Source organism: Chrysemys picta, chromosome 21 (assembly GCF_011386835.1).
Source record: "Chrysemys picta bellii isolate R12L10 chromosome 21, ASM1138683v2, whole genome shotgun sequence".
Taxonomy (NCBI): domain Eukaryota; kingdom Metazoa; phylum Chordata; order Testudines; family Emydidae; genus Chrysemys; species Chrysemys picta.
This window is the reverse complement of record NC_088811.1, coordinates 1506812-1523911: the sequence shown is the minus strand read 5'-3', so window position 1 is coordinate 1523911 and position 17100 is coordinate 1506812. Positions and strand designations below refer to the sequence as shown.

General features: G+C 52.6%; 1 protein-coding gene across 8 annotated transcripts in view; it reads right to left on the bottom strand.

Moving 5' to 3' along the window:
- The window catches only part of PLEKHG5 (pleckstrin homology and RhoGEF domain containing G5), a 134673-nt gene that overhangs the window by 66398 nt on the left and 51175 nt on the right, over positions 1-17100 (bottom strand). For 5 of the 8 annotated variants that reach the window (XM_065575368.1, XM_065575369.1, XM_065575370.1 and 2 more), the window contains one exon: positions 2554-2630. In XM_065575368.1, the coding sequence (XP_065431440.1) occupies positions 2554-2630 (77 nt within the window). Of the gene's footprint in view, positions 1-1419; positions 1476-2553; positions 2631-6033; positions 6101-6375; positions 6903-17100 lie in introns of those variants that run through there. The other 3 variants (XM_065575374.1, XM_042859121.2, XM_042859120.2) reach the window with 3 other exon arrangements.

The window sequence follows — 17100 nt, the reverse complement described above, 5'->3', positions numbered from 1 at the left end:
AAAATCTCTCCCCTCATCATTTGCAAAACTAACCCCCTGAGGTGGAAAACGCCCACTCCCTGTGTACGAGCTGAACGCCCAGCGGGGGCCTGCCACAGACAGACATTTCCAGAGAGCAGGTAGCTAGCGGCAAGGAATACTTTCAGACATAAGAGCATGTGCCTGTTGCCCAAGCCCCTCTAGACTCAGATGCAACAATTAAACACAGCTAGAAACACTCCCCAGACTCCCAACTGTCACTGCCAAGAGCACAGAGTGGTGTATTCCGTAAGTACCAACCCCACACCCCTATTACAGTCAACAAACAGAACCTTCCGTCCCGGAGCACTTCATGAGGCCCAGCTACTTAGATACGGTCTTGCCCCAAGGAGCTCATCTCTTCAGTGGCCAGTCTCCAGAGAGAAGATGGCTGAAAAGATGGGAAAAACACTGCAAAAACATTCCAAATTGTTTCTGGTTCACAGGGGCCATTTTTCATTTTCCACAACATTTTTCACAATATTGTAGCTGAATTTTTTATTGAAAGTTTTTGACATTGTAATGGAAATTTTTCTTTATCCATAAGTGTACGGTTTCAGTAAATGAAACATTTCCACAATAACTTGAATAAAACGGTTGATAAAAAAATGCAGAAAATTGTATGAAAAGCAATAATGTCGACATTTTTTTGTGCTAGGTTTTGCTTTAGAAAAGAGCCCATCTTTTGACAAAAAAAGTGTGTGAAAAATATCAGTCGACTCCACAAATATATTCTAATCCCACGTGTGCAGTCTGACACTGACACACACACACACACACACACACACACACAGCGCTTGTCCCCCACTGATCTCAGAGCAGCACAAGGGTGAGGAAGGCTGGCATCAGTATCAGCATTTCGCAGATCGAGAAGGTGATTTGCCATGGGTCACACAACAAGTTAGTAGGCGAGCCAGAATTACATCAGGGTCTTCAGACCCCCAGCCAAGCTGTCGGCCCTGCCTCTCTCTGTTTTATTCTGATTGCTAACCCCAGACTGGGATCCCTGCTGCAGGCAAACTGGAGAGCACATATAACCTGTCCCTGCTAACATGTGGACGCCATGCCAGTGACCCATACCAGAGCACTACACCAGTTTTATGATTTGAGGCAGTTTCTCTCTCATTGCAGAAGGGGCCCCAGGAGCAGAGAGACAGAGTCCAGCTGTTGCCAGACACTCAGACTGGGTTGAAGCAAGCAGTGTGACCTCATGCACCCTCCCCACCCCATTCCCCCGCACACTCTGCCATGGCAGAGTGACATGTGTCACGAGTCAGTATCAGACAGCTGCCAGGGAGACTTGGGTCTCAGCAGGTAAATGCAGCAGCAGATACAGTAGCTCTAGGGTATTTCCCACTTTCTCGAGGATCCCTGGCTCTGCACTCAGACCCAGCAACTCACATGCTCCATCGACAATTGTAGAGAAGTATCAGAGGGGTAGTCGTGTTAGTCTGGATCTGTAAAAAGCAACAGAGAGTCCTGTGGCACTTTTAAGACTAACAGATGTATTGGAGCATAAGCTTTCGTGGGTGAATGCCCACTTCGTCGGATGCATCTGATGAAGTGGGCATTCACCCACGAAAGCTTATGCTCCAATACACCTGTTAGTCTTAAAAGTGCCACGGGACCCTCTGTTGCTAATTGTAGAGAAGGCACCTTAAAAGCGAAAGCAAAAGGAAAACGACAGCCGGCCCCAGTGCAAACGTTCTTGGGGCCCCTCCGGCTCCAGCCGGAGAGGATCCTCAGACAAGGAGCCAAAGAAACTCAATAGTCCATTTGAAATGACTCATTTGCCAGCTGCCAGTGCCTGGCTCCTGTGACTGTCTGGAAACGCGATTCTGTTGGCAATGGCCACAAGGAAGAACAAAGTGACATAATGGGGCTCACATAAAACTCGCTGATACCTTGGTTTGCAAGACAGGAGAGGGGGTGGGAAAGGAAAGACCCTCCAGTTGGGCCTGGGCTTCTCTTTCCTCCCCAGGGTGGCAATCCTTTGGTAAGTGCTGTCTCCTAGACTCCTCTGTGCACTCACTGGCTCTAGAGACAGACACTTCCCTCTGTCACGCAGCCAAGAACACTTAAGCTCCGTAAGAATCAACTGAGTGATCTGGCAGCCCTAAATCTCCGTGGAGAAACCTCTTGCTGATAAGATGGCTGGGCTCTGCTAGCTCCTGGGAGCCATTCAGCCAGACGGAACCGGCAGTGTCGTCACCGTCTCTGGGAACAGGAACGCTGGCCGCACACGTAGGTGCCCACCTCAAATCCAACCGCTCCTATGGCCTGTGACTCAGCCTCGGCCCACCTCGCCCAAGAGGGGCGGGAACAGCCCTTATGCTGGGGACCAGAGATGAGGCGAGATGGCCAGCTGTGTCCTTAGCACCCACTCTGATAGTGATGGAGCATTGAGGCAGCTCTGAGCTAGAAATGCCTCCCAGGGACACCTCTGGATCCCCAATAACACCCACACCCCGCAGCCACATACCCCCAGCCACACCCCGCAGCCACACACCCCACCCATACCCCCAGCCACAGTACCTTGAGAGCCCTCCTCTGGTCAATGCAGGTGGGGTTTTGGCAGCACAGAACCTTGTCCTCTGTTAGAGTCCGATCATCTGGAGGAGAAGAAGGATGACGTTATCCATCACAGAGCGGGGCGGAAGGGACAGCCAATGGGCAGTGCTGTGCAGTCACACCCAGTCTGGATAAGAGCTGGTGACCCCCAAGGTCACGGTCCCTGGAGCCAGCCAGCCCCAAGGGTCACACTGCTCCCATGGGGACAGCAGATCTCTGCTGGAGAGAGACTGTGCTGGGAAGCTCAGCTCCTGTGGCTCTGTGCTGTAATGACCAGCCTCAAGCAATGCAGGTACGTCTACACTGGGCAGAATGGCTTTAAAACTAGGCCTAGGTTAGAACACAGTTTGCAAACTGGTTCCAGCAGAGGCTGGCTCTGTTCACTTTGGTCAAACCTAGGGACCCACCCCCTCGGCAGTGGGTGCGCCCACACTGGGGTGGAGTCCTGGGGGGAAGTGCTTCAGACAATGGAGCTAGAGCCCAGCATGGGAAGTGCCTTATGCTTCTCCCTTCCTCCCAGTTCTGAGCAGCGACCAACGAGCAGAAACCCACAGGGAACGTCGTCGGAAGAGCAGAGCGGCAGCAGCAAACCTCCCTGAACTGGCTGACTGTAACGGTCACATGCTTCCTAAAGGGCCCACGGCCAGAGGCACCCACACTCGTGGGCACATTAGAAAGTGCAGGCTTACCCCGTTTCTCTTCAAGAGGGAGGGGGCGGGGGCAGCTGGAGGAAACAGGAGAAAAGGAACCAGACGCACGAGTACACCTGCCGGGGGGCTCTGTTCCTCACCACCAAGCAGTTTGCAAAGTGGGGCAGGAGCAACGGGAACGATTATCCTGCGTTCTGAAGTGCCACTTCCCAACCCGATAAACGACACTGGAGACCCTCCAGAAACTTGAAACAACTCAGGCAGATGCTCCTGTCTTTGGAGCTCAGCGTAACAATCCTGAGCTGCCTTTAGCTACTGAGGTGGACCAGAAAGTGTCCACAAACCACAAGCGATCCCCAAACCTGGGCAGTTATAACTTCCAGGATAGATTTGTGCTAGTGGGACTGAGCCTGACTCCCAGCCGAGAGCCAACAGGCTGGGAGTTCTCCGCTAACTAGGTATAACCGCAGCCTGCGCCTTCCCAAACCTTCGCCTCTGTCCGTCACTGTAGCACAGGGCACTTTCATGCCACCCAGTACCCAGACGTGAGCCCAGATTGCAGCTCCCAGACTGTGCTCCAAAGGCAACTGTTGTCAATGCAGTAACCGGGGAAAAACAACCCTCCCCAGATCCAGAGGGCAGAGATGAACCCATCTTTCACTCCAAGCCTCCAAGACTGGCCACATGCAGAAAACTGAAGTCAAGCGACCAATTTGATCAACACGGCGATGGGCTGACAGACTGCTCCAGGGTCGGTCCCTCTGCAGCTGTCTTTGTACTGGAGCATGACCCAGCTTCTAACCCTCAGAATTCATTGCTGACTGACTTCCGAGACTTTACTGGCTACAATACTAAGCCCCTGATTATACAGAGACGAGATACCGTAAACAAAAAGCGTTTAAAAGGCCATTATCCTCAGTCCACAGACAGCATCAGGCCAACCAGCCGATTACATGGGCTGCTGTCCTGCGAGACCTGACACGCCACAGCTCCTCTCCATTTACAACACTGAAGGTAGCCACACGGGCTCCCATTTAAGGAGTGAGATGAAGCATTGCCGCCTTCTCCTTTTAGCCCCATCTCTGGGCCGAGTGCTCCGCTCACCTACCTCCTCCCAGCCTTCTCCTCACACCCCACAATCTCACTCCTTGCTCGCCCCTGCCAGCAGCTTCACAACCAGCTTTCCAGCGTGGAATTCCAGTTCTGGGCTGAGGTGGTGTCCAAGTGCCAGGCTGGGAGCGAAGGAGCAGCAAGTATCCTGACCAGCAACTTAAAGGACGAAGGAGGCTCCATGCTTGTCTCTGCAGGGAAGCCCCTGAATTTGGCCTATCGTCTCTTTCTGCACATTGTCACTAATCTCTACGCAGCCGCTCACCTTTCCTCGGGGTTTGTGCTCTGTCCTCTGCCTCAGCTAGCCTCGTCCTTCTGCTCTGCCACCAGCATCTACCGCCGGACGCGCCTCCCTCTCACTCGGGTTCGCTCCTGAGTCAGGCAGGAGTTGCATCCCTGCCACCTCCCTCAAGAGGACGGTTTCTGTGCACCGGGGTGGGCAGAGACCTCATCCTTACTGTGCTCTGGTTCATGTCAGCGTGAGTCTCTGCTCCCCCCACACCCCAGCTGCAGAGTCCCTGTAGAAATCTGATCCTGCTGAAGGGTGCAGACCAGCAGGTAGATCCCAAGGTCAGAGGCCTTAGAAACACCCTGGACAGATCTCTGTCCCTGCCAGTCAATTAGGTCGCACAGCTGGGTGCTCCAGCCCTGTTCCAAATCTACCCCTTCCCCCACCTACCCATCCCCTTCCCCTCTCCCAGAGCAGGGAGGGCTGGCCTCTCTGTGCGGGAGCAGAGACACCACAGCGAGAGCAGCAGACAGGGTGTTCCGCACAGCTGCAGACGGGTCAGAACTAGGGCACGTGCTTAAAGGCTTCATGGGCCTCAAAAGGCCACTCTTACCAATGATACGCACTAGGTCCATCAAGTCCTGGGAGAGCGGGGGGAGTCTGACCCCCCCCAAATCACACCGAGGGGCTCACCAGCAGGCACTGACCCCTCCAAGCTGCAGGCTGGCGCTGTGTCAGGAACTGTGCCACCTTACAGCTGGTGGTCAGTGGTCACCCCACTGGCGTGTCTGGCAGAATTCACAGAGCTTCGCTAGAACCGACTCCCAGAATGCAACAGACTATCTATGCAATGGCACTGCCGGCACAGTGCTCAGCCCAGCTCCGGGAGCTCTCTCACAACACAGGACTCTGGTACCAGAGCAAGGAGATTTCCAAACACCCGACAACACTACCGCCTCCCAGCTAGCAGCCTTTGCTGCTGGAAACCGCCCAGGGTAGCAGCGTGTCTTGGACCATACATGACTGGTCTCTTGTAGACAGACACACACGCTGGGCATTTGTGACGGTCAGACATTTTCAAGTAATGACGGTTCTTTACAGATCCTCTACAGACGTTTGTCGTCTGAGATTCCAACTCTGGGTTATTACCCATGGCTAGCACCCAACTCATCCTTGGGTCACTAGTTTAGAGAGCAAACACTCTCTGCTTTTATGCATAATGAATCTTTACACATAAACCAGACAGGGATGGAACCCAAGTGTAGGGTCCAGGGAAGGGTCCCCAGCTATTTTATCTTAGACCATCTAGGCAGCTCTTGTGCTAAAAGCACCCCCCTGCTGCTGTAATGGCCCTGGCCCCAGTCAGAGAAGACTGCAGGGAAGTACGGACGGGCAGGCAGGCATTTCGGTCACCCACCAAGACAAAAAGAAAACAGAAACCCTCCTTTCACAAACCTTTTCCAGAAGGCGCTCCAAGCTCCAGGAGGCTGCAGCTCCCCTGCGAAGCGCCCCCGTAGCACTGAGATCATTTGGTGGGTTTTTCGAAGCCAGCAGAGAGAGAGTTTTTTCAAAGCTGTTTCGGGGACTCAGTTCTGTGCCCTGAGTTTCTCTAATCGCTGTCCCTTTCCCACAGGGCCTCCCTCAGCGGAGGCTTTGCAGGGAATAAGGCAGTATCAGCCTCTTAGTCAGCTTGGTTTACAGTTTGTATTGTTACACAAACGTGGCAGAGGCAGCAGCGACAGGGAGGAGAGCTGCCACTATTCTGTCTCCAGCCCTGAGGAAGAGCCCAGCACTCACCCACTCATGAAGGAAACCACAGGGACAGGGTCTTTCCTGCTCCGTTTGATCCGGTGCACCAAGTGGGAGCCGCAAAGGAGCAGGAGGAGAGTTTCCAAGGCGAACGCGTCAGGAAGGAGGAAGCGGAGCTGGGAGATGCAGACACAACAGTGCACTGAGGAAATGTGTTTATCTCAGACTGCGCCTGGGAACACAAGAGCTAAGCCGCAGGAACTAAGCCACAGCTCGCCGTGCAGCTCTGCTGGGTGACGGGCCTGGGGAGGAAGGCAGCAAAGGGAGGTTGTGACCTCAGAAGAGACACCAAGCTCAGGCAGCCCCGAAAGGAGGCACAGAAGCACGTGTCAGAGAGGGAGAACAATGGCCAGGCTTTACTACTACTAACAATACCTTACGTCTCACCTACAAGCTCCATGATCACAAGCCACAAATAAAGCCAGTTCCTGCCCCAAGGCGCTTACAGTCCCCGCTCGGATCCTGCAAACACGTCGGCTGTGCACACAATCGCCCCATGGAGCGCAGTGGGACTGCTCAAATGCATCCCCCTTTGCTAAGTCAGGGACTAGATGACAGGCCTAGAGGAGACACGCCTCCCTGGGAGAGCCAGGGGAGGACGGGGCAGGCAGTCAAGGCAGGCGTCTGCGGAAGATGAATGGGAAATCCTTATTTATGCGCAGACAGAGATGGGTGTCTGGGAAGGCAACGCTGGGAGCTCTCCTGCCACCTCTGCCTCAGCGCTGTGGACTTGCCAGAGGAAGTGGGGTTACGGGAGAGAGAGGAAGAGTATCAAGGAGACACAGCTCAGGGGCTGGAACACTGGAGTTGCTCCTGCCTGGGGATGGGGACATATCCGGGGTCGGGAAGGAATTTCCCTCCAGGGCAGATTGGCAGAGGCCCTGGGGGTTTTCCGCCTTCCTCTGCAGCATGGGGCACGGGTCACTTGCTAGAGGATTCTCTGCACCTTGAGGTCTTTAAACCACGATTTGAGGACTTCAACAGCTCAGATATAGGTTAGGGGTTTGAAACAGGAGTGGGTGGGTGAGATTCTGCGGCCTGTGTTGTGCAGGTCAGACTAGATGATCATAATGGTCCCATCTGACCTTAAAGTCTATGAGTCTATGGGCTTTCCTCGAAGAGCAGCAAGATATTGAGGACCATTCCTCCGCGAGGAACACGGCTGTGGAGTCAGCAGTTAGAGACAGTAAAGCTGGTGACAGCAGGGCTTGCCCACCCTGGGCCCACAGCAAGCCTGAGCGCGAACCGAGACCTACATTAAAACCTGCTTCCAGGCAGGGCCCCTGGGAACCGGGTCACAGGTGGGAAGGGCCAGATCTCTTCTGCGGACCCCGCGCTAGGCTCAGGTGAGCTGCTCCCATTTAGCTGTATCAGCAATGCATGGAGCATCCCTGCAGAGATCAGACCTTCCTGCCAGAAGCCCCAGGAAGCAGGATTCCCATGGAACGGGCGGAGACACTGGGTCCAGACAACAGGGCTATGCCAGGCCTGCCAAGAGCTATGCAGCCACAGCTCACTCCCTCAGCCACCCCAACCAGCTGGCATCACTGCAGAACCCAAGCAGAGGGCCCTCCTCACCAGTCTCTGACCACGAGAGCACTAGCAGAGTGTCTGGGCTGGTTTTTGCTTCAAAGAGGCAGCCAGGCAAGTGCCCCCAGCTGTTCGACAGGGACTCTCACACCCCTCAGGCTTTGCACACCAAACCCAAGGTGCTCCCCCAGGACAGACGGGAAGATCATTGCACTGCAAATCCCAGATCAGCTCCTCGTAAGCTGCCTTCTACAAGGATTCCACTTCCAGATCTCACGGGGTGCCTGAGCACAACCGCCCCAGCGCATGGCCTGATGCTCTAGGGTTGCACCATCCCCTGGGGATGTGCCAGGCCCCCCACCCCCACCGGCCTACCCCCCCCCCCCCCACAGCGGAAGCTGCCCTCCCATTTAGCCCCAAGCAAACTGAATGCTTAATACAAGACTGCTTGACCCCGCTGGGTCGCAGCTTACAGGCATGTTCCTCGGCTGAGGCTGTGCAGTGACTGGTGCCTCACCTTCCCTGGCTTCTGCCCACACTGCGCCTGGCTTTAGCTAGCACCTTCAGCAGCACTCACAGAGCTTTACCTTCACAAAGGCTCAAGCGCTCTCTGTGCCGAGACTGGCCACACAGCCAATAAGCAGAGTGAGTGTCGTTCCACTGCCGAGCTCCCAGGGGCTGGCCGGGCTGCATTGCGCTCAGCACAGCCCCAGAGTTCCTGATTTCAGACAGGCCAGCTGAGAGCAGAGCTACCTGTGTTATTCTCCCGGACACACAGGCCCCAGCCCCTTCGCTGAAGGGCCATCTCACCGGCACCTGCTGCCTTCACCTCTCCCCAGAACAGCACATGACAAACCAAGCCGCATCGGAGCTCCCAGACTCAGGCTCTGGGGAACGCTGGCTTGCGAGGAATGATACCACAGAACCACATCCCATTCTGGAAAGCCATGTCCCCCTCACACCGCTGCAGCACGGATGGCTGCGTTTAGCTGCTACACGGCGAGGCTGAGGTAGAGAGAGGGATGGTTAAATCACTATCCTGGGAGTCAGACCCGGGGTCAGAGCCGGGGGGGGGGGGGGTGTCAGGGTTCCAGTTGTCAGGCAGCAGGACCTTTGGGGCGGACGGAATTACCCTGAGGTGTGAACGAAGTGCTGGAGGTTGCGACAGTGTCAGTCCGGGGCAGACGCACTGTGTTGGATGCCGCTCCCCATCCTTGCCCATTGTGGACTGGGGAAGGCAGCCAGAGCCTTCAGAGAGGAGAATTATTCAAACCCATTGCTTGCGCTGCTCATCACACTCTGAGAGCACACTCCCCCTGCAGACCCCTCCAGGCACCCTGTCCTTCCCCCAGTCCAACCTACGGAGCTGCTGCGCTTCCACTGAAACCCACTAACCCGCCCATGGTACAACTCAGCTTCCAAGCTGCGCAGTGAGTGGCTCCCGGGAACTGGGGGCTCATTGAGTCTGCTTTTGTATTTTAGGGTCACCTGTAGGTGCCTGACTCTTCAGCTGAGGCGAGTTTCTGCAAAAATATGACTCTGGATAGGGATAGAAAATGTGGCAAAAGACCACCTTGGCTTAACCACGAGATCTTGCATGATCTAAAAAATAAAAAGGAGTCATATAAAAAATGGAAACTAGGACAGATTACAAAGGATGAATATAGGCAAACAACACAGGAATGCAGGGGCAACATTAGAAAGGCAAAGGCACAAAATGAGCTCAAACTAGCTACGTGAATAAAAGGAAACAAGAAGACTTTTTATCAATACATTAGAAACAAGAGGAAGACCAAAGACAGGGTAGGCCCATTGCTTAGTGAAGAGGGAGAAACAGTAACAGGAAACTTGGAAATGGCAGAGATACTTAATGACTTCTTTGTTTCAGTCTTCACCGAGAAGTCTGAAGGAATGCCTAACATAGTGAATGCTAATGGGAAGGGGGTAGGTTTAGCAGATAAAATAAAAAAAGAACAAGTTAAAAATCACTTAGAAAAGTTAGATGCCTGCAAGTCACTAGGACCTGACGAAATGCATCCTAGAATACTCAAGGAGCTAATAGAAGAGGTATCTGAGCCTCTAGCTATTATCTTTGGAAAGTCCTGGGAGACTGGAGAGATTCCAGAAGACTGGAAAAGGGCAAATATAGTGCTCATCTATAAAAAGGGAAATAAAAACAACCCAGGAAACTACAGACCAGTTAGTTAGATTAACTTCTGTGCCAGGGAAGATAATGGAGCAAGTAATTAAGGAAATCATCTTGAAACACTTGGAAGGTGGTAAGGTGAGAGGGAACAGCCAGCATGGATTTGTGAAGAACAAATCATGTCAAACCAATCTGATAGCTTTCTTTGATAGGATAACGAGTCTTGTGGATAAGGGTGAAGCTGTGGATGTGGTATACCTAGACTTTAGTAAGGCATTTGATACGGTCTCGCATGATATTCTTATCGATAAACTAGGCAAATACAATTTAGATGGGGCTACTATAAGGTGGGTGCATAACTGGCTGGATAACCGTACTCAGAGAGTTGTTATTAATGGTTCCCAATCCTGCTGGAAAGGCATAACGAGTGGGGTACCGCAGGGGTCTGTTTTGGGACCGGCTCTGTTCAATATCTTCATCAACGACTTAGATATTGGCATAGAAAGTACGCTTATTAAGTTTGCGGATGATACCAAACTGGGAGGGATTGAAACTGCTTTGGAGGACAGGGTCATAATTCAAAATGATCTGGACAAATTGGAGAAATGGTCTGAGGTAAACAGGATGAAGTTTAACAAAGACAAATGCAAAGTGCTCCACTTAGGAAGAAAAAATCAGTTTCACACATACAGAATGGGAAGAGACTGTCTAGAAAGGAGTATGGCAGAAAGGGATCTAGGCGTTATAGTGGACCACAAGCTAAATATGAGTCAACAGTGTGATGCTGTTGCAAAAAAAGCAAACATGATTCTGGGATGTATTAACAGGTGTGTTGTGAGCAAGACACGAGAAGTCATTCTTCCGCTCTACTCTGCGCTGGTTAGGCCTCAGCTGGAGTATTGTGTCCAGTTCTGGGCACTGCATTTTAAAAAAGATGTGGAGAAATTGGAAAGGGTCCAGAGAAGAGCAACAAGAATGATTAAAGGTCTTGAGAACATGACCTATGAAGGAAGGCTGAAAGAATTGGGTTTGTTTAGTTTGGAAAAGAGAAGACAGAGGGGACATGATAGCAGTTTTCAGGTCTTTAAAAGGGTGTCATAAGGAGGAGGGAGAAAACTTGTTCACCTTAGCCTCTAAGGATAGAACCAGAAGCAATGGGTTTAAACTGTAGCGAGGTCGGTCTAGGTTGGACATTAGGAAAAAGTTCCTAACTGTCAGGGTGGTTAAACACTGGAATAAATTGCCTAGGGAGGTTGTGGAATCTCCATCTCTGGAGATATTTAAGAGTAGGTTAGATAAATGTCTATCAGGGATGGTCTAGACAGTATTTGGTCCTGCCATGCGGGCAGGGGACTGGACTCGATGACCTCTTGAGGTCCCTTCCAGTCCTAGAATCTATGAATCTATGAGGCAGCCAGTGGCTCTTCGCTGGTTAGCTGGATCTGGGTTTGTATCTTCTAGAGACCACTGGCTTCCTGGACGCTGTGCCTATATGTCCAGGCTCCATTTGGCTGAGAGAAAGGCCAGACGCTCCTTTGAAAGCACGTTACACAGAACGGAGAGAATAGGGGACCATGTAACTCCCGAGGGAATAGTAGGGCCTCCATTCGCGTGCAATTTATCCTGTTTATGAGAGTTTTATGTGCACAGATAATCATCATAGAAACAAACAATGTGGGAAGAGTAGGAAGAGATCTAAAGGGACTCTCTGAAATGGAAAGAATGGCAGTAAAGGAGAAGGGAAAGGAAATGGCTGTCTGGAATCTGGTGTATCTGTTATACAGCCCTAGACTATAATGAGTACTCATACAGCTCTTCCTCATATGCATCATTTCTAAAAACTCCTCCCAGGTCTCCTGGACCTTTGTCAACTCCTCAGCCCACCAGCATCTCACCACCTCAAAACCACAAGATTTCCTGTGCGCTGAAACTGAGTTTTGAATATCAGCGGAGTCAGAGTCTGCAATTTACAGTACAGACTAACAACCAGAGTGACTGGAATTGGAATTCAGGCTGTATTTCCATTAATCCTGTAGAGGCTGCAGAATCGAGAGATTGGCATGCTAAGGATTAATTTGCTGGCAGTCTGGGGAAAGCCAGTGATTTAAGGTTAAGCCAGCAGTCTAAATCTAAGGTTTTACTACGGAAGGTTTAAATTGAGGTTTAAGAATTGTAAGAGGACGTATCAAACGTTGATCTAATTATCCCCAGGGGGGAGCCAGTCCCAGAACAGTGACACGGAATCGAAGGGAATTCAGCTCCGGTAGAGACAATCCTACAAGGTCTCTCTTCAGCTTATGTCAAACCCAGAGGTTGTGCAACTAGAAGAATGGCATTAAGGAACACAAGGAATACAAAGGAGAGACCGAGACAGGGACATCCTTATTGCAAAGGGATGTGGCCCATCAGCCGGGGTCACATGTGGCTCAGGCTGCAATGTGAAAGTGGATGCAGTGCCTTGCTCTGACCTAAATCCCTTTTCACTTCTACTGGATGCAGGAGTCTTCACGGCCTGTCACGAACCGTCACACAGTGATGTTGTGCACTGTCAAACGGCTGCAGTGTTACACACAGAGGTGACTGCAATTCAGTGGCATATCCCTTACCTACCTTGCAAGGGCACTGGGAGGCTCAGCTCCTCAGGGTTTGTAAAGAGCGCCGAGATCCTCAGGTGAAAAGCTCTAAAGACAAAGGCTGATCAATGAAGCTGTCCCAGTAACAGCAACAAGCTCTGCACGTGAATCCACTTGTGTCTGCCAGGCCAGAAGCAGCAATGGAAACAGGCTGGAGCAGACAGAGCGGAGCAAGCCCTGGGACAGGGACAGAGGTGGGGGAAGCACTTTGCTCATTAACAAAGGCTCTGGTGGATCTCACAGGTTTCCCTGTCCCAGGGCAGAATCCCCTCCTGCCTGAGGACTAAGTGTGCTCAGGGGAGGCAGCCCGCCTAGAATTTCCATTTTCCACTCAGACGCACAAAGCCAGCATCGGCCCATTGCAGAACGGGGCTTTCCTGAGGGTCTTCTCGACTTTACCACCTTGTATTCTATGGTCCCAAAGATGTGCTGGGCAGATGCAAAATAACAACCCCAGCTGCAAACAGTGACCGATCAAAACTCAGACAGGGGATGAAGAGGTGGGAGAGAGGGAGGGGGGGGGGGGTGAGATCATCGCAGGGTTACTCAGATGGAAGCAAAACATGGAAAAAGTTAAAGTTAAGAACTATAAAAATAATAGCTCCTGTCCCTTGTTGTGGGCACCGCACAAGGAGTTAAGTCTCACAGATGCTCACAACAGACAGAGCAGGGAACCAGTCTATAAGACAGTCTCATTTGGAACGACCTTCGTTGAGTAATCAATACAAACAATAGGCACTTTATGTGTAGCACTTTCCATTCACAGAGCTCCATGCCCATAGGGGGTTAGCACCAATAGCCCACGTATAAATGGGGAAACTGAAGCCTAGAGTGACCGGCCCAAGTCACACAGGGAGTCAAACGCGACTAGAACCTAGATCTCCTGAATCACGGTTCTGATTCCACTGGACCGTGCTGCTGCCCTACTGGCATAATTCCTTCCAGCCCAAAGGGATCCAAGAGTTTTATACTGCTGGAAAAGGGACTGTGGTTTGTGCAGTGCTGTGTGTTGCTAGGATGAAAGGCACTCTGGCACTGCAAAGCAGATACAAACGAAGTCTCGTTACTTGTCCAGACTGGGATGGGCCTGCCCTGAATACAGCTACCAAAGCAGACAGGGGTGGTGGAGCTCAGGAAATACTCAGAGGGATCTACCTGCTGCCAAAAGAATATTTAAGTAAATAATGAAACCAGCTCCTTAAGAGGGTCAATTCACATCAGACCTTGGCCTTCTTCCTTTCTCCATCTGTCCCTTTCATCTCCCTCCATCCCTCTTTCCTCCCAGCCCATGACCTTCGCCTGCCAGGAATTAGGAGCCACAGGGCAATTGCCCAAGAATAAACAACTGCTTGTGCCACTGTCTGGACAATGGCGATTAGCTAGTAACAAGCAAGGAAGTGGGCTGGCTAATGCTCGGGGAGAACACAGCTTTTCTGTCTGGAAGATTCAGTAGGAATCAGGGCCCCCAGCCTCTTGTGGAAATATCTTCAGCAGGTAGATTCCATGGGGGCTCCCAGGCAACTTGCTAGAATGCATTTCCCTTGGCCAAGTCCCCATCCCAGCCTCTGGGCTGCTCAGGTGGCAGCCCAGGCTTTGCTGTTGCATTAGTTCTGGAGGAGGAGAAGACCACAAGCTTTTACCCACTTAAAGCAGCTTGGGAGGAAGCCAAGACAGACATCAGCACAAAGAGCAGGGACCAGGCACCCTGGAGAATGCCAGCACCCAAAGGGCTAGAGAGATGAGAGAGAGGCGCACAGGCATTGCCAGGAAGGATCAGACCTGTGGCCCATCTAGCCCAGAATTCCACCTGTAAAATGGCCAACACCAGGTGCTTCAGAGGTAGGAGCAGGAAACTCCTACTCCCTAGTAGTTAGAGACTGATTGAAGCCCTGAAGCAGGAGGTTTGATCTCTAGCAACATTCATGCTTTCATCGACTCTGCTTATTCTTGTTATCCCTGGGCTGGCCCATCCCTGTCGGAGCCGTGGGGCAGGTGGTGAACTTCCCTAGAAGTTTAGGTCACACAGCAACTCTTGTAATCTGAACAAGTCTAGGTCCTGTAGTGATGTCGGTGTCCCAGGGCTGGGGCTCCTCACCTGCAACTCAGACCCATCCAGGCTACCCCGGGACCAGCCTGCCGACCAACTCAGTGAATGCCCCAGCATCCGGCGGCCCAGCTATCCTCGAGATAATGGCACAGGGTCAGCGCCAGATTTCTGGAGGGGGACTCGGAGACTTTCAGGCCCAGAAGAGGCCAGTCTGGCAGGCCACAGGGTTTCATGCTGAAGGGGTTGGGGTGACCTGGCATCAGTGCCCACGCACTCAGACAGGTTTCAGCATTTCAGCCCTCTAGCCCTCTCTCAGAAGGGAAGGCAGCCAGTGATGTAGAACGGTTTGCCCTCCGCGAGGGCTTGGGCATGCAAAGGACCTTTCCACGGGGTCAGCACTATAGAGACAGAGCAGGAAGCAAGCCCCTGGGGACAGCCCTGCAACCTGGGTGGCAGGGCTCTGCCAGCAGAGACGTGGCTATCGGCACTCGGGACAAACAGGGCTGTCAGAGGGGAGCTTCGCACTGTCTCTGGAAGGTGCAGGGATAAGGGAGTTGGACAGTGGAGCAGAGACCCACGCGCAGTTCTGATGGGAGACTGTCACCACCAGGAACGAAGCCTGAGTAACACAGATTCCTAAATCCACCGGCAAGCGAGCCCCAGAATGGGTTTACAATCTGCTTTAATCCAAAGCAGTTCAATTAGTCCTTAAGACAAATCCTATTGTGATGCTTTTCTTACGCACCAGGTTTCATAGTTTTAAAATGGCAGCCCTTTGGTGGTTCACTCCAAATAAAGTCGTTTCAGACACTGCAGCGGGCTGCCCCTGGCTCAGCTGGTGCCCAGACACTGGCCACAGGTGGGTGGGTCAGTGGGAGGGGCAGGGGGATGCACGACATTGCTCAGATCCTACTACCGTGGATCTGCGGCGAATGAAAAGGACGTGTCTGTGTAATAGCAGGTCCCTGCCATGGGTACCGGTCAGCAGCAGCCTGGGGGCTGATGCCAACGTGGGTTTAGGGCAGGCTGGAGGAGCAGGGGCAGCTCATAACAAGCAGCTGGCAGCGCTCGCACCTGCATGCTGCCCTAGCCAGCCCCAGAGGACCCGAAAGGGCCAACCTAGGGCCACGTCACACCGCGATCGCGCCCCTCCATCCAGCCAAGCAGAGGGAATCGTGGCATCACACGGCGCTGCTGCTGATTGGACAGCAGGAAAGCAGCCCGGGGGCAGTTAGGGTCACTCAGTGGCCATCTGAGATGACAGGATGGTGCTGGCAGGAGAAGGAAGCCGGAGGGAGAGAGATCCCAGTGTTGACAGCCTCAGCTCCGTGCTCGGCTGGCTCTGCAATGAAGAGCCGGGGTTGGCATAGCAAGAGATACAGCAAGCCAGGATTGATGGCACCGGCGGTGGGATGCAGAGGACACGGTCTTGGAACAGCAAGGTGTGCCCTAGGCCAGGCTAGCACCTATCCACAGGCCGGTGGCTCGATCTGCCCAACGCTGACAGTGTTAGTGGAGGTGCAGAGGGTGCAGGCAAATCTCTCCTGCCCGTGGCAGCAGGCTCCTCAGGGCAGCAGCGTCACAGAACCAGCCTTCCAGGGTCAGAGGGACCCCATTCACTGCCACAGGGCTTTGCCCCTGGCTTCCAGCAGCAGGGGATTTCAGGGGCACGCCTTACGCCAGCGTGGAGGGGAAGGCCGGCCAGTGGCATCTCTTGGAAGGGATCACACACTGCAGCACCGGGAGGGCTCTAGACGCTCAGACCTGTTGTCATGCGGGCCACGTGCCAACCCGTTAGGGTTATTAGGCACAATCTAAATCTGGGCTGAGCTGATAAAGTTAAACTGCCTGCCCAGAACTAATCACCCTAAGTAACTAGCCGTGTCACCGTTACTTAGCCGGGATCACAGAGAACAGCACCGTTTAACGAGGCCTTCTGGGAACCAGGCTGCGCTGCCTGACAGGTATGGAACGGGGAGGCTCTTCCCCTGGGTCTTTCCTCCTAAGCCGCTGCCAGTGTGTGGCACTCACTGCACATGCCCACAAGCAGGGAGTTTGCAGTGCCAAGTTCGCAGACGATGCTTACAGAGGAAACAATAACAATGGCAATAAGTAGCAGACCAGGGAAAAGCTAAATATAAAATGCCTGACTACAAAAGGTTTTTTTATTCCTGCTGATAATAGCCCACCTTACCTGATTACTCTCGTTATAGTTAGTATGGCAACACCCATTGTTTCATGTCCTCTGTGTATATATCTCTTCCTACTGTATTTTCCACTCCATGCATCCCATGAAGTGGGTTTTAGCCCATGAAAGCTTATGCCCAAATAAATGTGTTAGGTCTAAGGTGCCACAA